We start from the raw sequence: 16,165 nt of genomic DNA on the forward strand, positions 1-16,165 counted from the left end.
AAATTGTTTCCTCTACTATTTCTAAATAAGAAAATAAGTTCATTGAACTGTGAAGTTTGCCAACTGTCTAAACACACTCGTGTCCCTTATCCTTTGAAACCTTATGTTCAATCTCAACCTTTCTCTTAATCCACAGTGATTTATGGGGAGCCAGTCGAGTAAAAAAACATCACAAGGGCTAGGTGGTTCATAACTTTCATTGATGACTGCACTAGAGTTTGTTGGATCTATCTCCTTAAAGAAAAATTCGAAGTCTTTAGAGTCTTCAAAAATTTTCATTCAATGATTCGAACCCAGTTCAATTCAAATATTCACACCCTTAGAACTGATAATGGTAGAGAGTACTTTAATTCTATCCTAAGTCCTTATCTTTCTGAGCAAGGAATCATACATCAAAGTTCTTATCCTGACACCCTCAACAAACGGGGTTTCGAGAGGAAAAATAAACACCTTGTAGCCGTGGCTCGGCCTTTTATGTTTACTATGGGTGTACCAAAGTATTTATGGAGAGAAGCTGTCCTAACTGCTTGTTATCTTATAAACCGATTCCCATCTAAGGTATTAAACTTTCAAACACCTTTACATACTCTTCAAAAAAATTTTCCCTTGTTTCTTGTTCCTAATCTCCCAACCAAAACATTTGGTTGCAAAGCATTTGTCCACAACCATCAACCTAACCGGTCTAAACTTGATCCTAGAGCCCACACTTGTGTCTTATTGGTTACTCACCTACACAAAAAGGGTACAAGTGCTACTCCCAACCTTACACCGGATGTTTGTGTCCCTTGATGTTACTTTCTTTAAAAATGAGCCATATTTTCAGCCTCTCATCTTCAGGGGGAGATACTTAGTGAAGAGACCTTGAGTAATCTTCTCATTATACCTCAAGACTCTATCAGCCCTACCACCACTACAAAACCTGCTGAAAATCCTACAGCCACTGTTTTTCCTGTTTGGAACCTGTTTTTCCTGTTTTGGAACCTGTTTTCCTATCTCCACTGTTCAGCAACAAAACAAGGGGTGATTAACCATACTAATGAAGAAAAACAGCCCACTCATTCTGAAAAACAAAAGAAAAAACTCAGGGCTTCGTGTATACTCTCGGAGACATCAGCTGCCTGAAATAGAAACAGCAGTGCCAATGCCATCTTTACCCAGGACTGTCTTGAGGAGAAGTTTCACCTCCTTCATCTTCCATCTATCTTCCAATTGCAGTAAGAAAGGGCACTAGGAGCTGCACTCAACATCCCATTCTCGTTTGTATCCTATGGAAAAGTCTAAATCCTAACAATCCTTGTTCTAATGTTGACTTAAGAAACTCAAAAAAACATAAAAGAGGCTCTTAAGTCAACCAAATGGAGGCAACTGTGTTGGAAGAAATAAAGGCTTGAAGACAATGGAACTTGGGAAATATCTAAACTACCTACTGGGAAGAAGACCGTGGGTTGTAAGTGGATTTTCACCACAAAATTTAAACCAGATGGGAGCATTGATCGATACATAGGCTAGACTGTGGCCGGGTTTCACTCAAACATATGGGTTGCTATGAGAAACATTTGCACCGGTGGCCAATTGAATACTATTGAGTGCTCTCTCAATTGCTGTCAACTTAGAATGGCCTTTGATCCAATTGGATGTAAAGAATGCTTTTCTCAATGGAGAATTAAACGAAGAAGCCTACATGGATTTTCCGCCTGGATTCAAAGAAGCAAGGCCAAGTATGCAAGTTGAAGAAGTCCTTGTATGGACTAAAGCAATCCTCTAGGGCTTGGTTTAATCGTTTTGCCAAAGCCATGACTAGTAGAACATTTACTCAAGGTCAAGCTGATCACACCTTATTCTACAAACACTCGGATAATGGGAAGTGCTGTATTCTCATTGTCTATGTAGATGACATAATATGACAGGGGATGATTCTATTAAAATTGAAAGACTAAAAGAGTTCTTAAGTCTTGAGTTTCAACTTAAAACTTGGGGAATCTCGATATTTCTAGAATGGAGATAGTAAGGTCAAAGGCAGGTATTTCAATCTCTCAAAAAAAGTATGTTCTTGATCTACTTTCTGAAGTCGGACTGTTGGTTGCAAACCAGCCGAGACTCCTATGGAACCCAACCTTAAATTAGGAACTGATAGGGATGGAGAAGAGGTAGACAGGGGAGATATCAACGGTTAGTGGGAAAACTTATCTATCTTTCTCACACTCATCCGGACATAGCTTTTGGAGTAAGTGTTATAAGTCAATTTATGGATGCTCCTAGGGAGAAACATTTGAAGCTACCTACAGGATATTGAGATACTTAAAAGGGACTCCTGGTAAGGGGTTGCATTTCAAGAAAGATGTAAATCAAAGCATAGAAGTCTACACTGATGCAGACTGGGCAGGGGCAGTTAATGACAGGGCTCCACAAGCGGTTACTGTAGCTATGTTTGGGGTAATCTCGTGACATGGAAGAGTAAAAAGCAATCTGTTGTGGCACGAAGCAGTGCTGAATCTGAATATCGAGCTTTGTCCCACGGTATATGTGAAGGAATGTGGTTACAACGGCTAATGGGAGAACTAAAATTATCCTATACAAAACCTATAACATTATACTGTGACAACCAGGCAGCAGTTAGCATAGCTCATAACCCTGTACACCATGACCATACCAAGCATGTGGAAATTGATCACCACTTTATTACGGAGAAAATTAACAAAGGGGAAGTTTGTGTTTCATATCTACCAACAAGACAACAAGTAGCAGACGTGTTAACCAAAAGCTTGAGCAGAAAAATGTTCGAAGAAATTATGGGCAAGCTGGGTTTGATTAACATCTACACTCCAGCTTGAGGGGGAGTGTTGGAATTCCTTAAATTAAGCAGATTTTCTACCTTAGTTCTAGGAATTTCCTTATACTATTAGCCATAATCAAATTACTAATTTTTAGGGATAGGCTAATTTCTAGAGATTATTTCCTTTTTATTTTTCCTGCTATTCTTTAAAAGGCTATAGTCAGATTAGAAAAAATAAGAATAATTCTTCTTCCTAAACTTGTTCAGGTCGGTTTATAGTTTTCATTCATTTCCTCTTTGGTCTTCCAATTCCTCTCTTGAAATAGATATTCTCCATTAAATTAATTCTCTTGGGAGAATTTGCATGTGTTTTCTTCAAATGCCCAGATCACCTTGAATTCTCTGATTTTGTCCTTAATGTATGCAATCCACACCTTTATCTTTATGTAGTCATTCCTAGTTTATATTGGTCTGATTTAGGGTAGAAAACATCAACAATCAATAAAATTAAGGCTGAAAATCAAGATAGAAGTTAGAACTCATGAAAATGTAGGTTATAAAAACCATTAGTTTTTTAAATCTATTAATTTTTTTTTTGAAACAAAAAAAAAAGGTTGCCTGCAAATCTATTTTACTGCTTATTTATTCTAAGATTACAAAAAAAGTTTAGTCCTAAACCTAGATTTAAAATAGTGTAGTCGGTTCCGCACTAGTTTCGGCTGGTGCACACCATTCTAGTAATAAACCAGTGCAACCAACTTTTTCAGCATTTGTTAAAACTTTGATCCATAGCGGTCACACTGGCTCCTTCTGCCTTATTCCGATCGCACCGGCTGGAACATTGTGCACTGTCTTGTGCATGAATAATATTAAAAACTATAAATTTTCTAAATTTTTGTCGTTATGGTAATAAATAATAAAAAATTTTACTAGAACATTGTGCATTAGTTGGTGCAAGAATATTTTATATTTGAAATTTATTTTATATAATTCTTTTGGTATTTTTAAATATTTTTATATATGTTAAATTTTTTTTCAAAAATATCGATAAATTAGAAATGGTACACCAAAACAGACCAGTACCGGTACGAACCAGTTCCAATAGAAAAATGGTGCATCCACCAATGCGGTACTGACTTCCTTGATTTAAACCCTAAAGGTAACTAATAATCCTAGCCATCCACTCATGTCTAATAATCAATAAATAAAATAAAATAATAAATAGCATAATGGTAATAGCTACTGCATCGTAGTTCTTTATAGGCCCACACATCCACTATGACACTCTCATCTCAATCAGTCATTTTTTCTGTGTATGTTGATAGTATAATGCCTAACATTCCATTTGAAATTAAGCTATGATTTAAATGTTGATGCAATAGCTATACGTTAAGCTGGATATTTGAGGTTCATGCTCACCCTGAAGACTTATCCCAAAAAAGAAACAATATATAAATAACATAAAGCAGTCCTATTTATTCATATTTCAGTCATAAATTACAGGAAAAAATGCAAAAAAAATAATTTTCTTATATGCTCTATTCCTAAATATAAGAGATGGAGGCATATGAATTAACAAGCTAATTTTGCATCTTCAGCGGTTTTTAGTTCTGCAAGATTAAGATGCACAGCTAAATCAGTGAGGGATTTAGAGATGACATTACATAGTGCCCTCCGGATGTGACCGTATGTCCACAACGGGGAGAAGGCGATTGACCTGGAAGCTTCAATTGGGTCCATCCAGGTGTTTCGTTCTCTTCCTTCCACAAGAAAGGCAACATAAATTAACTTAATAATTCATTATAACAATCTAAAATCAGAAACAATATTTATTCTAAAAACAACAAAAGAGCAAACATCATTGGCTTATATTAAAGACAAATAAAGGTCGAGAAAAAGCAAAGAAGGATAGGATGTCTCTAATAAAAATTTTAATCAATAATTAACAATAGGTTGGTCCATTGAATTATACATCTCCTAGCTTTGTCTAGGCAAAATGAAGCAAACATGTAGTTCAATTGCCTGTATAAAATTATCCAAGGAAAAACAATTACATGAAAATGTATCATCCATACTATCATTAACATGGAAAAGAAAGTTGCAAGTATCCATAGAATCAATTTCAGGATTCATGCTATTGCGCCATTAAATATTTGGATTTGGACAACACTAGAAAGCTGGCTTTATTCTGCAAGAGAACTACTAAGAAAATCATTTCATAGTGCTACAAACATCTTTCAAACGGAACTAACTCATCGAAGGACAGAAATTATACAGATATCATTAGGTACAAACTCTTTTAAATTTTAAAAAACAAATTTCAAGAATAATATAAGCATCAGTAAGGAAATTACAGTTCAATGATTTTAAAGAAATAAAGTCTATCCACACAAATAAAATGGAAAGGAAATCCAAATACAAACCTTCTTCAATAAGACCCTTCAAAGCCCATAAATCACTCATGATTGGCCCACCACCACCTGCCAAAGTTTAGAAAGTGCTCGTTTCAGCTCAATTAACTGAAACAAGAACATTTTTCAGAACCAAGCATGCTCCTAGTAAACAAGTATCAAAGATAGATATCATCAAGAAGACATAAAATGCCATCTTGCTTCTAACATAAACAATAATTCTCCAATAATTATTCTATGAAAAATGGTTTCCAGATGGTCGAAAGATTAATGATCATGGAAACTCGGCTACAATGGGACTGCTATATGAACACTTCACCTCTGCCACCAAAGACAAGCAACCTTTTCTCAACCATAGTAGCTGTGTGGCCGCATCTAGGTGGTGGTAGTGATCCAGTAACTGATAGCTCCATCCATTCGAGCGATACTGTTCAAGGACATCCTCGTCTTACTTAGCAAGTCATCTTACTAAGTAGGAATAAGTAGTTTAGTGGAGGAGGAAAACAAATAAATTCCAGAGCAAAGAAGTTACTTGTGTCCAAGATATATACATCTGACAACCACTTTTTACCATCCCAACCACCATACCTGCACTCAATTCACTACTGCTTGAAAAATATACTTACACAAACAAATGATCTACATGATTGAAATTCCAAGTTAACATACATAACAATTTTTCGATTTTCAATAGCTGAAGCAGCAGAGAAATCCCTTGATGATGGAAGGTCACCAAAACTTGTTAACTCTGACCATTGCCATATATCTGTAATAAATATATCCAATTATTTAAATGGGTTAAACATAAGGTTCAAGAAGCTTACACCACAAGATAACAGAAACAGAACCTTACCAGTGTCTAGGACCCAAAAGTCACCTAACCTGGATATTAATATTATAATCAATAGCATGTGTTTATAAATGATTTGAGTAATAAAACAAATAGACTTTTAGGCACACTTGATGCTTACAAACCTTCTGTTACCAGAACGACCACCAAAGATAAACATATGACAATCAATTGCAACAGCAACATGAAATGCTCGTGGGTTGGGACCAACTTGTCCATCTGACCCATTTCCAGTACATTCTGGCTGAAACCATAGTTTGTTTTCTACAGCATTAAGGAAAAAAGACAGTACAAGTCAGAATTTGCAGATAGCCCTTGAGATTATGGAAGTGAGTGGCACATGTACGAGGTTTACTTATTATATCCAAAATACAGCAATGATGAAAAATGTCAAAACAATACAATTATTATTCTTAAAGAGGGCTAGGCATATTAAAGCACAAACACCAATAATAATAAATCTCACAATTCTCTAGAAGGAGCTGCACTTGACTAGCTACTTACTCTACAGCTAATGGTATGATGAATATCACTTAAACATCATCAGTCCTATCTGCATCAATAGTGTCACTTTTACCATTTAATCCACACAAGGGTATGTTTGGACACCATAAGGTAATTGTAAAAAAGTGTAATTATTAGGGTAGTAATTACAGTGCCTTGTAGTTACAATGAATTCTAATTCTATAAATGTGTTTATCTTGCAGAGAGCAATTACATCTTAAAAAGGAATAAAGAATCTAAAAGAAAAAGGTTGGAAGTCATCATGGCTAATTACCCTAGTATTTCCTCCAATTCTCAATCTTCTATAAGAACTGAACAGTGTAATTGGAGTGCTCTGATTATACTCAATTCACTAGGACCTACTAATTAAAATGGTTACCCAAACATGCCACACATGTTTAATTACAAGCAATTAGACCCAAGTCCAATTACTAAGTGGCTTTCTGAACACACCATAAATTATACATTCCTAGTTGATATGAACAATACATCCCCCAAGTAATTTCCTTTGGCACCTCTAAGCATTCATCTAAGGTCCAACTCCCACTGTGCTTCAAAAACCCCAAGCTCTGAAAAATACACAAGTACTCATTCCTTATAAAACCCCAAGCACTTGTCTCCTGGATAAAAAATACACAAGCTAGCTCCAGTTGTTTCATCACTAGTATGAAGACAAAGATAAGCGTTAATTTCATCTCAATTACCATGATCATTCTCTTTGACAATTACTTCAATGAAAATTCCGATCTAATACTATTCACTGAATAACTGCATCAGCTTCCAAGGATTTAAACCACTTTATTCAATTCAAAAATTAAACATATATCAGCTATTTCATCGCAATATTGAATGCACATAGCTATTGGCTTTCATAGAGTTGAAAAACCAACTACGAAATCACACAAATTTGACTCTAGATTCTTAAAATGAGCTAACGAATGCATTTTCTCATGCCTCGATCAAATTTAAGTTACAATCCAGATGAACGAAACGGTGAAAAACCAGAACAACCGTGAAGAAAATTAAAAAGGAAAAAAGAACTTTCACCAAATACCAAAGAACAATCAAGAAAAAAAAACAAAGTACCGATGTCATAAACAGTGATGTCACTAAGGAATTTCTTGTCGAGAAGGCCACCAAACACAACGATCTTCGATTTTCCGATTGGAACAGCGGTATGACCACTGAGAAACCATGCAAGAATCAGTCAGACAAATCTTCTATAACATAAACAATTTACAAACATATAGATTTAGCGTTACCTTCGAGGCTGGGGAGGAGTTCCAGAGAAATCAGAAGCAAAAGCTCGAACCCAGTAATGCATTTGCTCAATTTTTTTCTCTGTTTATTTCTTTTTTCCCTCTATGATATTTACTTCTTACTTCACCAGCTATCGAAGATTCAAGAACAACATTAACGATCTTCAAAGAAAGGAATTGATCAAGCCTCGTTTAGAATTAGTGCTGCTATTAGGAAATTTTAGGAAATTTTCAGTTTCCAATAGAGCACTCGAGAAGGTTTGGTAAATTACACAATAGCTCATCCAACTATATTTAAAATTTATTGTCACTGAACTTTAAAAAATGGTTACTAACTAGCCGGGCTTTTTTTTCTTTTTGATCCTTTTCCCTTTAAGTCTTGTGTTTAACTTGAGGGTAAGGTCGTATTTTAAAAATTAATATAATAATAAATTGATTTAATGCATAAGTTGGTAGTTAAATTATATCATTTTTTTCATCCCGAGACCTAACATCGTGTTTGGTTCGCTGTAATGGGTATGCGATTACCCATCTATTCCGCGCGCCTCAGCTAATCCGGCGTTTGGTTCGCTGTATGCCTATTACAGGCGTATTACATTACTGGCCTATTCCCCAAAATCTCTGCTTTTGTATTCCCTTCCCAAAACGACGATTAGCTATTACGGACGTCTTCCCAATTTCTATGCCCTGTTTTACCCTCCCAGTCTTTTTCAACCAACGCTGAAAACTCGACTCTTTCCAGCTCCCTCTCTGAACAAGTCTTTAACAACCATTTCCCCATTTCCCGTTTCCCCTCTTCCCCAAATCAGAATCCCTAAACCTTGCCCGACTTTGAACAAGTCTTTAATTTTTTTTTTGTTATGTTGTTTAACTTTGTTAGTTCTTTGGTGCCAGAGCTGAAAACCCGAATCAAGAAGTACTTTGAAGGGTATGAAGAGGCACTCCCTTCAGTTCTTGAGGCCATTTTGCGGAGAAAGTTGGCTGGGAAGCATAAGGAGACCGATGATGAATTGATGGATGAATTGGAGGTGCAACCACGAGTCGATGTGGATGATGAAAAGTTTGAGTCAAATTTTACTAATTTGTACTCGACTGGTGATGAAGAGGACTCTTCGCTGGGACAAACTCCTCCCAGGTTTTTATTGATTTTAATATCATTTATGTTCTTTTCTATGTAAGGTTTTCTGGTTCTATTATACTGGATTGCTTTACTTTCTATCGTGGACCTGTAAATCTCTGCCAATTCTAGCTTATCATTTGCAATACTGATGGATGTTTAGATTATCAATCTATTTTCTTGTGAAATGATCGAATGCAATATTTTCAGGGTGTCTTTGTGTAGTGAAATGAGTGGTAGACTTGGTAAACTTGCATGTGTTACAAAATTGAATCTAGAGATCTGTTTCCCAGTCTTGACTTGAGCAACTTACTGCCAATCTTCCTCCAAAGTAGTTTCCTAATCAATTTGGCTTTATGTTTAATAATGAGAGTTTGCTATTGGTTTTTCTTGTTAGAGATCTGTGTGTTTGTTATAGTTGGTTATAGGTAAAATGTAGGGACGAATTGAAAGAGAGTAGAATGAGTGTACTTCAGGTTATTATTGTTGGATTGAGAGAAAACTAATAGCTGACAAGGTCTATGAATCTTATGGTGCAAAGGCAATGTGTTTGGCTTCAGCATATATGGAGTATATAACTGGGCTTCATTTTGACTGTCCTTATGGTAATTGATATTTTCTTTGATTGCAGGATGATTCCTTGCAAAGACTAAGCATGGGGTGGCAGCTTTCGCTGGTGTGAATTGAAGGCTTATGAGGGGATTCTTGCACCATATGACAAGACAAGAGAATGGTTATTCCTGATGCTCTCAAGTTTTGCAGTAGTTGGTTTCTTTTGTGGAATTTAGAATTTCGTTTTCTTACTTGCTTCTTGTGGTCTTCAGATGAAATTAACTCCAGGGCATCAGATGAAATTAACTTCAGATGAAATTACACTAATCTCAATAGGCTGGTCTCTCAGGTACAATAAATGATAGCTTTAATTTGATTGTTTGCATTGTATGTGTATACTTATGATGTTTGGATCGTTTACAGGTTATTTCTTCCTTGACTGCATCTTTGAGATTTGATGGTGCTTTGAATGTGGATGTGAATGAGTTTCAGACCAATTTAGTCCCATACCCTAGAATCCATTTCATGTTGTCTTCATATGCACCAGTGATTTCCGCGGAAAAGGCTTACCATGAGCAACTATCAGTAGCAGAAATCACAAGCAGTGCATTTGAACCAGCTCCAATGATGGCCAAATGTGATCCACGCCATGGGAAATACATGGCTTATTGCTTGATGTACAGAGGAGATGTGGTGCCTAAAGATGTGAATGCTGCACTGGCAACAATCAAGACCAAAATGACCATCCAGTTTGTTAATTGGTGTCCCACAGGGTTCAAGTGTGGCATCAACTACCAGCCTCCAACTGTGGTACCTGGTGGGGATTTGGCCAAGGTTCAAAGGGCAGTTTGCATGATTTCAAATTCTACTAGTGTTGCTAAAGTGTTCTCAAGGATTGATCATAAGTTTGATCTGATGTATGCAAAGCGTACATTTGTGCATTGGTATGTCGGTAAAGGTATGGAGGAAGGTGAGTTTTCTGAAGCTAGAGAAGACTTGGCTGCTCTTGAGAAAGATTATGAAGAAGTGGGCTTGGAATCTGGTGAAGGAGATGAAGATGAAGGGGATGAGTACTAGGCTAGAATATAGAGTAAAATCTGCCAATGGACTTATTGGTCAGCTAATAAAAATGGGTTATTTTGTTTGCCTTCTCTATTGTATCAAACTTCAAAACATATTTTAATGGATCTTTGCTTAATTTCATATGCTCTAACTTACAGTAATTTCATATGCTTCAAAAAGTAATTTCATATGCTCTAACTTACAGTAATTTCTTTTTGCAATTTATTAATTTAAGCATTTTTGAGATAAATTTTAAAATTACTAGATAAATCCTCTTCCCATGCTTCGGAAAATTAGTCATATTTTGACTAAGATATTTATATTGGAATATAATGATTTGATTAAATTATATATTTTTACTAAATTATATTTTTAATAATAATTATTTTAAATTATATTTTATAGTATTATATATTATGATTTTAGTAAATTCATTTAAGAATATTTAATATTAAGAATTTTATTAAATTATATATTTTTGTTAAATTATATTTAATAATAATTATTTTAAATTATATTTTATAGTATTATATATTATGATTTTAGTAAATTCATTTAAGAATATTTAAATATTAAGAATTTTATTAAATTATATATTTCTATTAAATTATATTTAATAATAATTATTTTAAATTATATTTTATAGTATTATATATTATAATTTTATTAAATTCATATAAGAATATTTAATATTAAGAATTTTATTAAATTATATATTTTTATTAAATTATATTTAATAATAATTATGTTAAATTATCTTTTAAATTATTTATTGTTAATAATAATTTACCAAAACAAATTTCTGCTAATTATTAAGAATTTTATTAAATTATATATTTTAATTAAAATATATTTAATAAAAATTATGTTTAAATATGATTAAATTATTTATTATTGATAATAATAATCTTATTAAAATTTAAATAACAATAACAATAATCATTTACCAAAACAAATTTATGCTAAGGGTATTCTAGTCATTTTAGTTTTTTCCATTATGCTATTACACCTCTATTCCATTCAACCAAACACAAGATTACTATTACGCCTCTATTCCATTACATTCAACCAAACAGTTGATTTGCTATTACACCTCTAATCCAATACACCTCTAATCCAATACAACGAACCAAACGCACCCTAAATTTGTTTTGGTCTTAAGTTGGTACCTCTAAAGTTTAAATTGTTAGTCAAACCATTAAGTCTTTAACAGAATAGGCTTAGCCCACAAATTAGTACATAAACAATATTCTTTTTTCTAAGCCGGTACCTAAGCTTAAGCGTAAGTGTTCAATCGAATTGAATGAAAAGAATTTTGAGTTAATCAAGTTGACGAATCTTATTTTATCATCCTAACTTGATTTAAATTTTTTTCAAATTGAGTCGAGTAAGATGAAATTTAAATCGAATCGAATCGAATATATTTGTTCGAGTTAAACTAAAAACATGACTTTGGGTCCTGGTAGCCACTATCACCCACCGTAATCAAATTATTAATATTTTATATACGGATTAGCTTTTTTGCTTGCTTAGTTGTTTCAATTATCTTCTAATTATTGTCACCATATATTTTGAAATTAAAAAATATATTAAATGTAAAAAATGTGATTTTTTTTAATAAAAGTTATTTTAAAGATAAAATATTAAATTGATACCAACAAAAAATTCTAATACGAATATTTTATGGCATCATCAATAATTCAATTTTAACAGAAATTGATAAAGAGTCGGCATGATTAAAAAATTTAATAATATAAATAGTATAAAATGTGAAATTTAATTCAATAATATAAATAGTAGACATAAATTCAAAAAAAATTTAGAGTTTAAGAGGAAGTAAAAGTTTTGGGGAAAAGAAAAAAAGTTTTGGAGGGTTTGCGAGAAGTAAAAGTTTTCAAGGTAAAGTAAAAGGAAAAAAGTTTTGGAGGTTTAGGAGGAAGTAAAACTTTTAAGGGAAAAATAAAATTTTAGGGGAAAAGAAAAAGTAAAAATGTTTTGAGGGAAAAGTAAAAGGTTAACTTCATTTGAACTTGAAATTTGAAAAAAGAAATTCGAGTTTATTCAATTAACTCGATTACTTCAATTAGAATAATTCAAAATTTGAATTTTATTTCAATTTTTTCAAGTCGAATCGAATTTTGCTCACTCTTACCTAAGCCACTATTGTATTACCCATTTTACACCAAAATATTATCTCCATCCATTGAAAAATTCTAACCAATAATAGACCGTTGTGCCATATAAACTATTAAAAGTTAATTATTTTATTTTACATTATTTCTCTATCTTTATTTTCCTTTTCTTTCTTCTTTCTTTATAATGTCCGACAATGTCAACAATACTTGAAATTGACCCTCAAAATTGAGACGTTGGTGATTAATTCTATTTTCGAACTTCACCACCTACTTACTCGACTTTACGGGATCAAAAAATCTTTTATAAATCAAAATCAGTATTTTCAAACCAAACTGGATCGACCGATGGGATCAGGGTGTCTAATAGCTATATAACTTTAAAGTAAGAGTCCTTAAGTGGTAATTAGACCAATATGATGGTAAGTGGACATTAATGGACATGAAATGGATGATATAAATGTTTTATTAACAAAGTTAATTTAGTAATATGTTTAATAAGGTTAATTAATTAAAACAAAACAAAAAGATTTTGTTTCATTCATCTTTCTTGGCCGAATGAAGCATAGAGAAAAGCCATTTTAGGGCTTGAAAGTTTCGGTCACTTTGTATTCAATTGTAAGTCCGTTTTTGTTTCGTTTTTAATGATTTCTATGTTTTTGTGATTGTTGTAACTAGTACTAACTAGCCCAGAGACTATTTTGCAAAATTGTTAAAGATTTTGAATGATGTCATTGATGAATATGTATGATTTTTGAAGTTTCTTAATAGATTTTGAATGCTTGTTGATAGATAAACAAGTTTTATTAAGCGATTTTTAGTGAAAATGCAAAATAGGGATTAAATTGAGAAATGTTGAAACTTTGTGGTTAAAATGTGAAATAAAAAAATAAGCTATTAGGGGTATAATGGTAATTCAGCTAGGTATGGGTGTTTTGAAATTTGCATGAATTTGTGATTCTGTGTAATAAGGACTAAATTGTAAAAATGTGAAAGTTTAAGGGCTAATGTGTAAAATAGCTCAAATGTGTATTTTGGATTGAATTGAATAAATAGATGATTAAATAAGTTAATTTTGAATATGTTTAGATCAAGAAAAGCGGAATTTGGATCTAGATCGGGGGAAAACTAAAGTTATCGACTAATCGACTTATTTCGGCGTTTTCACATCCGAGGTAAGTTCGTATATGATAAATTTCATTATAAATGTACTTTAAATGCTTTTATATTGTATAAGTTGTGAATACGAGACTTCGAACAAGTTCGACAATGACTCGATGGTAATTCGGCATTCGAAATTCCGGTTGAACCTTAGGAATAGTTTAGAATACTAGTGACATGTCATTAAGGGATACATTAAGTTGACTTTGGGCCATGATATTAGCACTTTAGGTGTGAGTTATACCGATTTGGCTTCGGGTCATGAATATCAACTTATTTGGCTTCCGATCATAATATCAGTACTTCGGATAGCCATGGTATAGGTACTTAGTGTGCAAGACTCCTGAGTATCCGACTTCTATTCCAAATGGTTCAACGGGTAAATGAAAGAGGTGGATGAGTATGAGATTGATGTTAAATGATACAGGTACATATATGAATTATATAAGCTTCAAATCAAAGAAACTTGTGAAGGTAGTGTATAATTTCACAATTGAGTATTTAAAAGGTTTGTTAACTAATGCAAGCTACATGTTGGTGTATTCAAATTATTGAATTATATTGATGTTATTGCATTAAGTCTATTTCATACGAGCTTACTAAGCTATAAAGCTTACTTTGTGTATTTCTTTGTGTTTTATAGTTTTCAAAGCTAGCTTGGACTCGGGGATCGTCAGAGATTGCATCACATTATCCACCTATCTCTTGGTATCTATGAACTTTGGTATTTTGAGTATATGGCATGTATAGGGACTTTGATCATTTTAGTTATGACTTGATAATGATTTTGGCCGTATGAATTGGCATTGTAAATGTTTATGTTTTGGTATGTATATATAGTCATGTATGATGGTTTATGTTGGTTTATTTGGTATATTTGAATCATGTACATATATGTATGATTATGTCTTGTGGATTGAGTTGGTTAATCATTGTATGATGATTGATGATAATAGGTATTATAAATGTTAAATTGATGAATTGTGGTTATTGGTATGTTTGTGAAATTAGGTCAAATAATGTATATTTGATAATGGTCATTTTGATGATTTGAGAAGATAAGGATTGGTATAGCATGTCTTGGTTATTTGTGTATATGTAATATGTAAGTATTGAATGTGCATGATATATGATTAATTGGCTGGATTATTTGCTCATAAATGTGTATTGGATGGGTGCCTTTGAATTTGGTGTAGGTGTGCACAAAATAGGGTGGCAAAATGGTTTGGTAAATAGCTTATTTTTGTCCACATGGCCAGAGACACGGACGTGTGTCATGGTTAAGTACATGGCCATGTGTCCCTTGGTGTGGTTTTAGAAATCAAGTCAGTATGCTCCACATGGTCTCACACAAGGGCGTATGACTTGGTCGTGTGGCATAAGTCAGTATACCCTACAGATTTGGCACAGCCTAGCACACGGTTTGGCATACGAGCGTGTATGGCCATTTTTAGGGCACACGGGCATGTGTGTTGGCCGTGTGACCCAAGTCAGTTAGTTACAAGGGGTTGAACACGAGCTGGGACACAGCCATGTGCTTCCATTTCGAATGTCCACACGGCTGTGACACAGGAGTGTCTGATGGCCGTGTGAGACACATGGCTTGGCCACACGAGCGTGTGTCCCTTGTTTTGAGAAAAAAATTCAAAGTTTTGTGAAAGTTTCTTAAGTTATTGGTTTAGTCCCAAACCACTCCCAAAGCATGTTTAGGGCCTAGTAGGCTCGTATTAGGGACAAATTGATTGAGACTAAATGATGATTGTATGAATTGATTAAATGTATGTGAAAAGTATGTATAAATGTGTTGTAAGTCCGGTAATACTCCATAACCCTATTCTGGCGTTGAATACGGGTGAGGGGTGTTACAATCATGCCCTAGAAAAGCAGCGTACCTGGAAAAAAAACCAAAATTAAAAATATGGACGAGTTGAAACTGTATAAATTGAAATTTAAATTGTAAAAAGAAACAGAATTAAGGAAAGAGATTCTTCTATTTGTGGAATTCCAGCGTCCGATTTTCTTGATCCTTCTTTGGTTCAATTCTAGACTTTTAGGTGATCCTTCTCATAACAGAATAAGCCAGTTATAGTGGAAGATGACGCCTATAACTACCAGCTCCACTTAGATTTTAGACTTACGATTTAAAGGAACTTGACTCTAGCCAACCGTTACTTTTGTGTGACCATCTTACACTATATCATCATTTCTCAATGGTGAATACCATTCCATTTTCTCTCTTAGGCTCGACAACCACTGACGCAATAAGTTAGCAAATCGACTGTGTAACCTTCCCAAAACATACAAAGTGGCCGCATTTGCACAAGATGAAAATATCATTTTTGGA

At 33.7% G+C, this 16,165-nt stretch overlaps 2 protein-coding genes across 3 annotated transcripts; one reads left to right on the forward strand and one right to left on the reverse strand.

Moving 5' to 3' along the window:
- Nucleotides 1-4,202: 4,202 nt before the first annotated feature.
- Nucleotides 4,203-8,088, reverse strand: LOC107934708 (protein GLUTELIN PRECURSOR ACCUMULATION 3). Of its 2 annotated transcripts, none has more exons than XM_016867203.2 (9): nt 7,801-8,088; nt 7,625-7,722; nt 6,160-6,298; nt 6,038-6,066; nt 5,854-5,950; nt 5,717-5,772; nt 5,504-5,611; nt 5,197-5,253; nt 4,203-4,529 (listed from the first exon to the last, which is right to left on the reverse strand). In XM_016867203.2, exons 1-9 carry the CDS (start codon nt 7,860-7,862, stop codon nt 4,405-4,407), a joined length of 771 nt encoding a protein of 256 aa, XP_016722692.1. In that variant the 5' UTR covers nt 7,863-8,088; the 3' UTR covers nt 4,203-4,404. The 2 variants fall into 2 exon arrangements, with proteins under 2 accessions (XP_016722692.1, XP_016722686.1); XM_016867197.2 differs by having other exon boundaries at nt 4,204-4,533.
- A 1,703-nt stretch (nt 8,089-9,791) lies between these two features.
- Nucleotides 9,792-10,669, forward strand: LOC121211327 (tubulin alpha chain-like; the record flags this gene model as incomplete). The annotated part of the gene is made up of 2 exons (XM_041084006.1): nt 9,792-9,815; nt 9,890-10,669. Coding segments are annotated over 2 exons (678 nt in total), but the record flags the coding sequence as incomplete, so codon positions are not given.
- Between the last annotated feature and the right edge of the window lie 5,496 nt (nt 10,670-16,165).

This window comes from Gossypium hirsutum, chromosome A12 (genome assembly GCF_007990345.1).
Source record: "Gossypium hirsutum isolate 1008001.06 chromosome A12, Gossypium_hirsutum_v2.1, whole genome shotgun sequence".
Classification (NCBI taxonomy): Eukaryota; Viridiplantae; Streptophyta; class Magnoliopsida; order Malvales; family Malvaceae; genus Gossypium; species Gossypium hirsutum.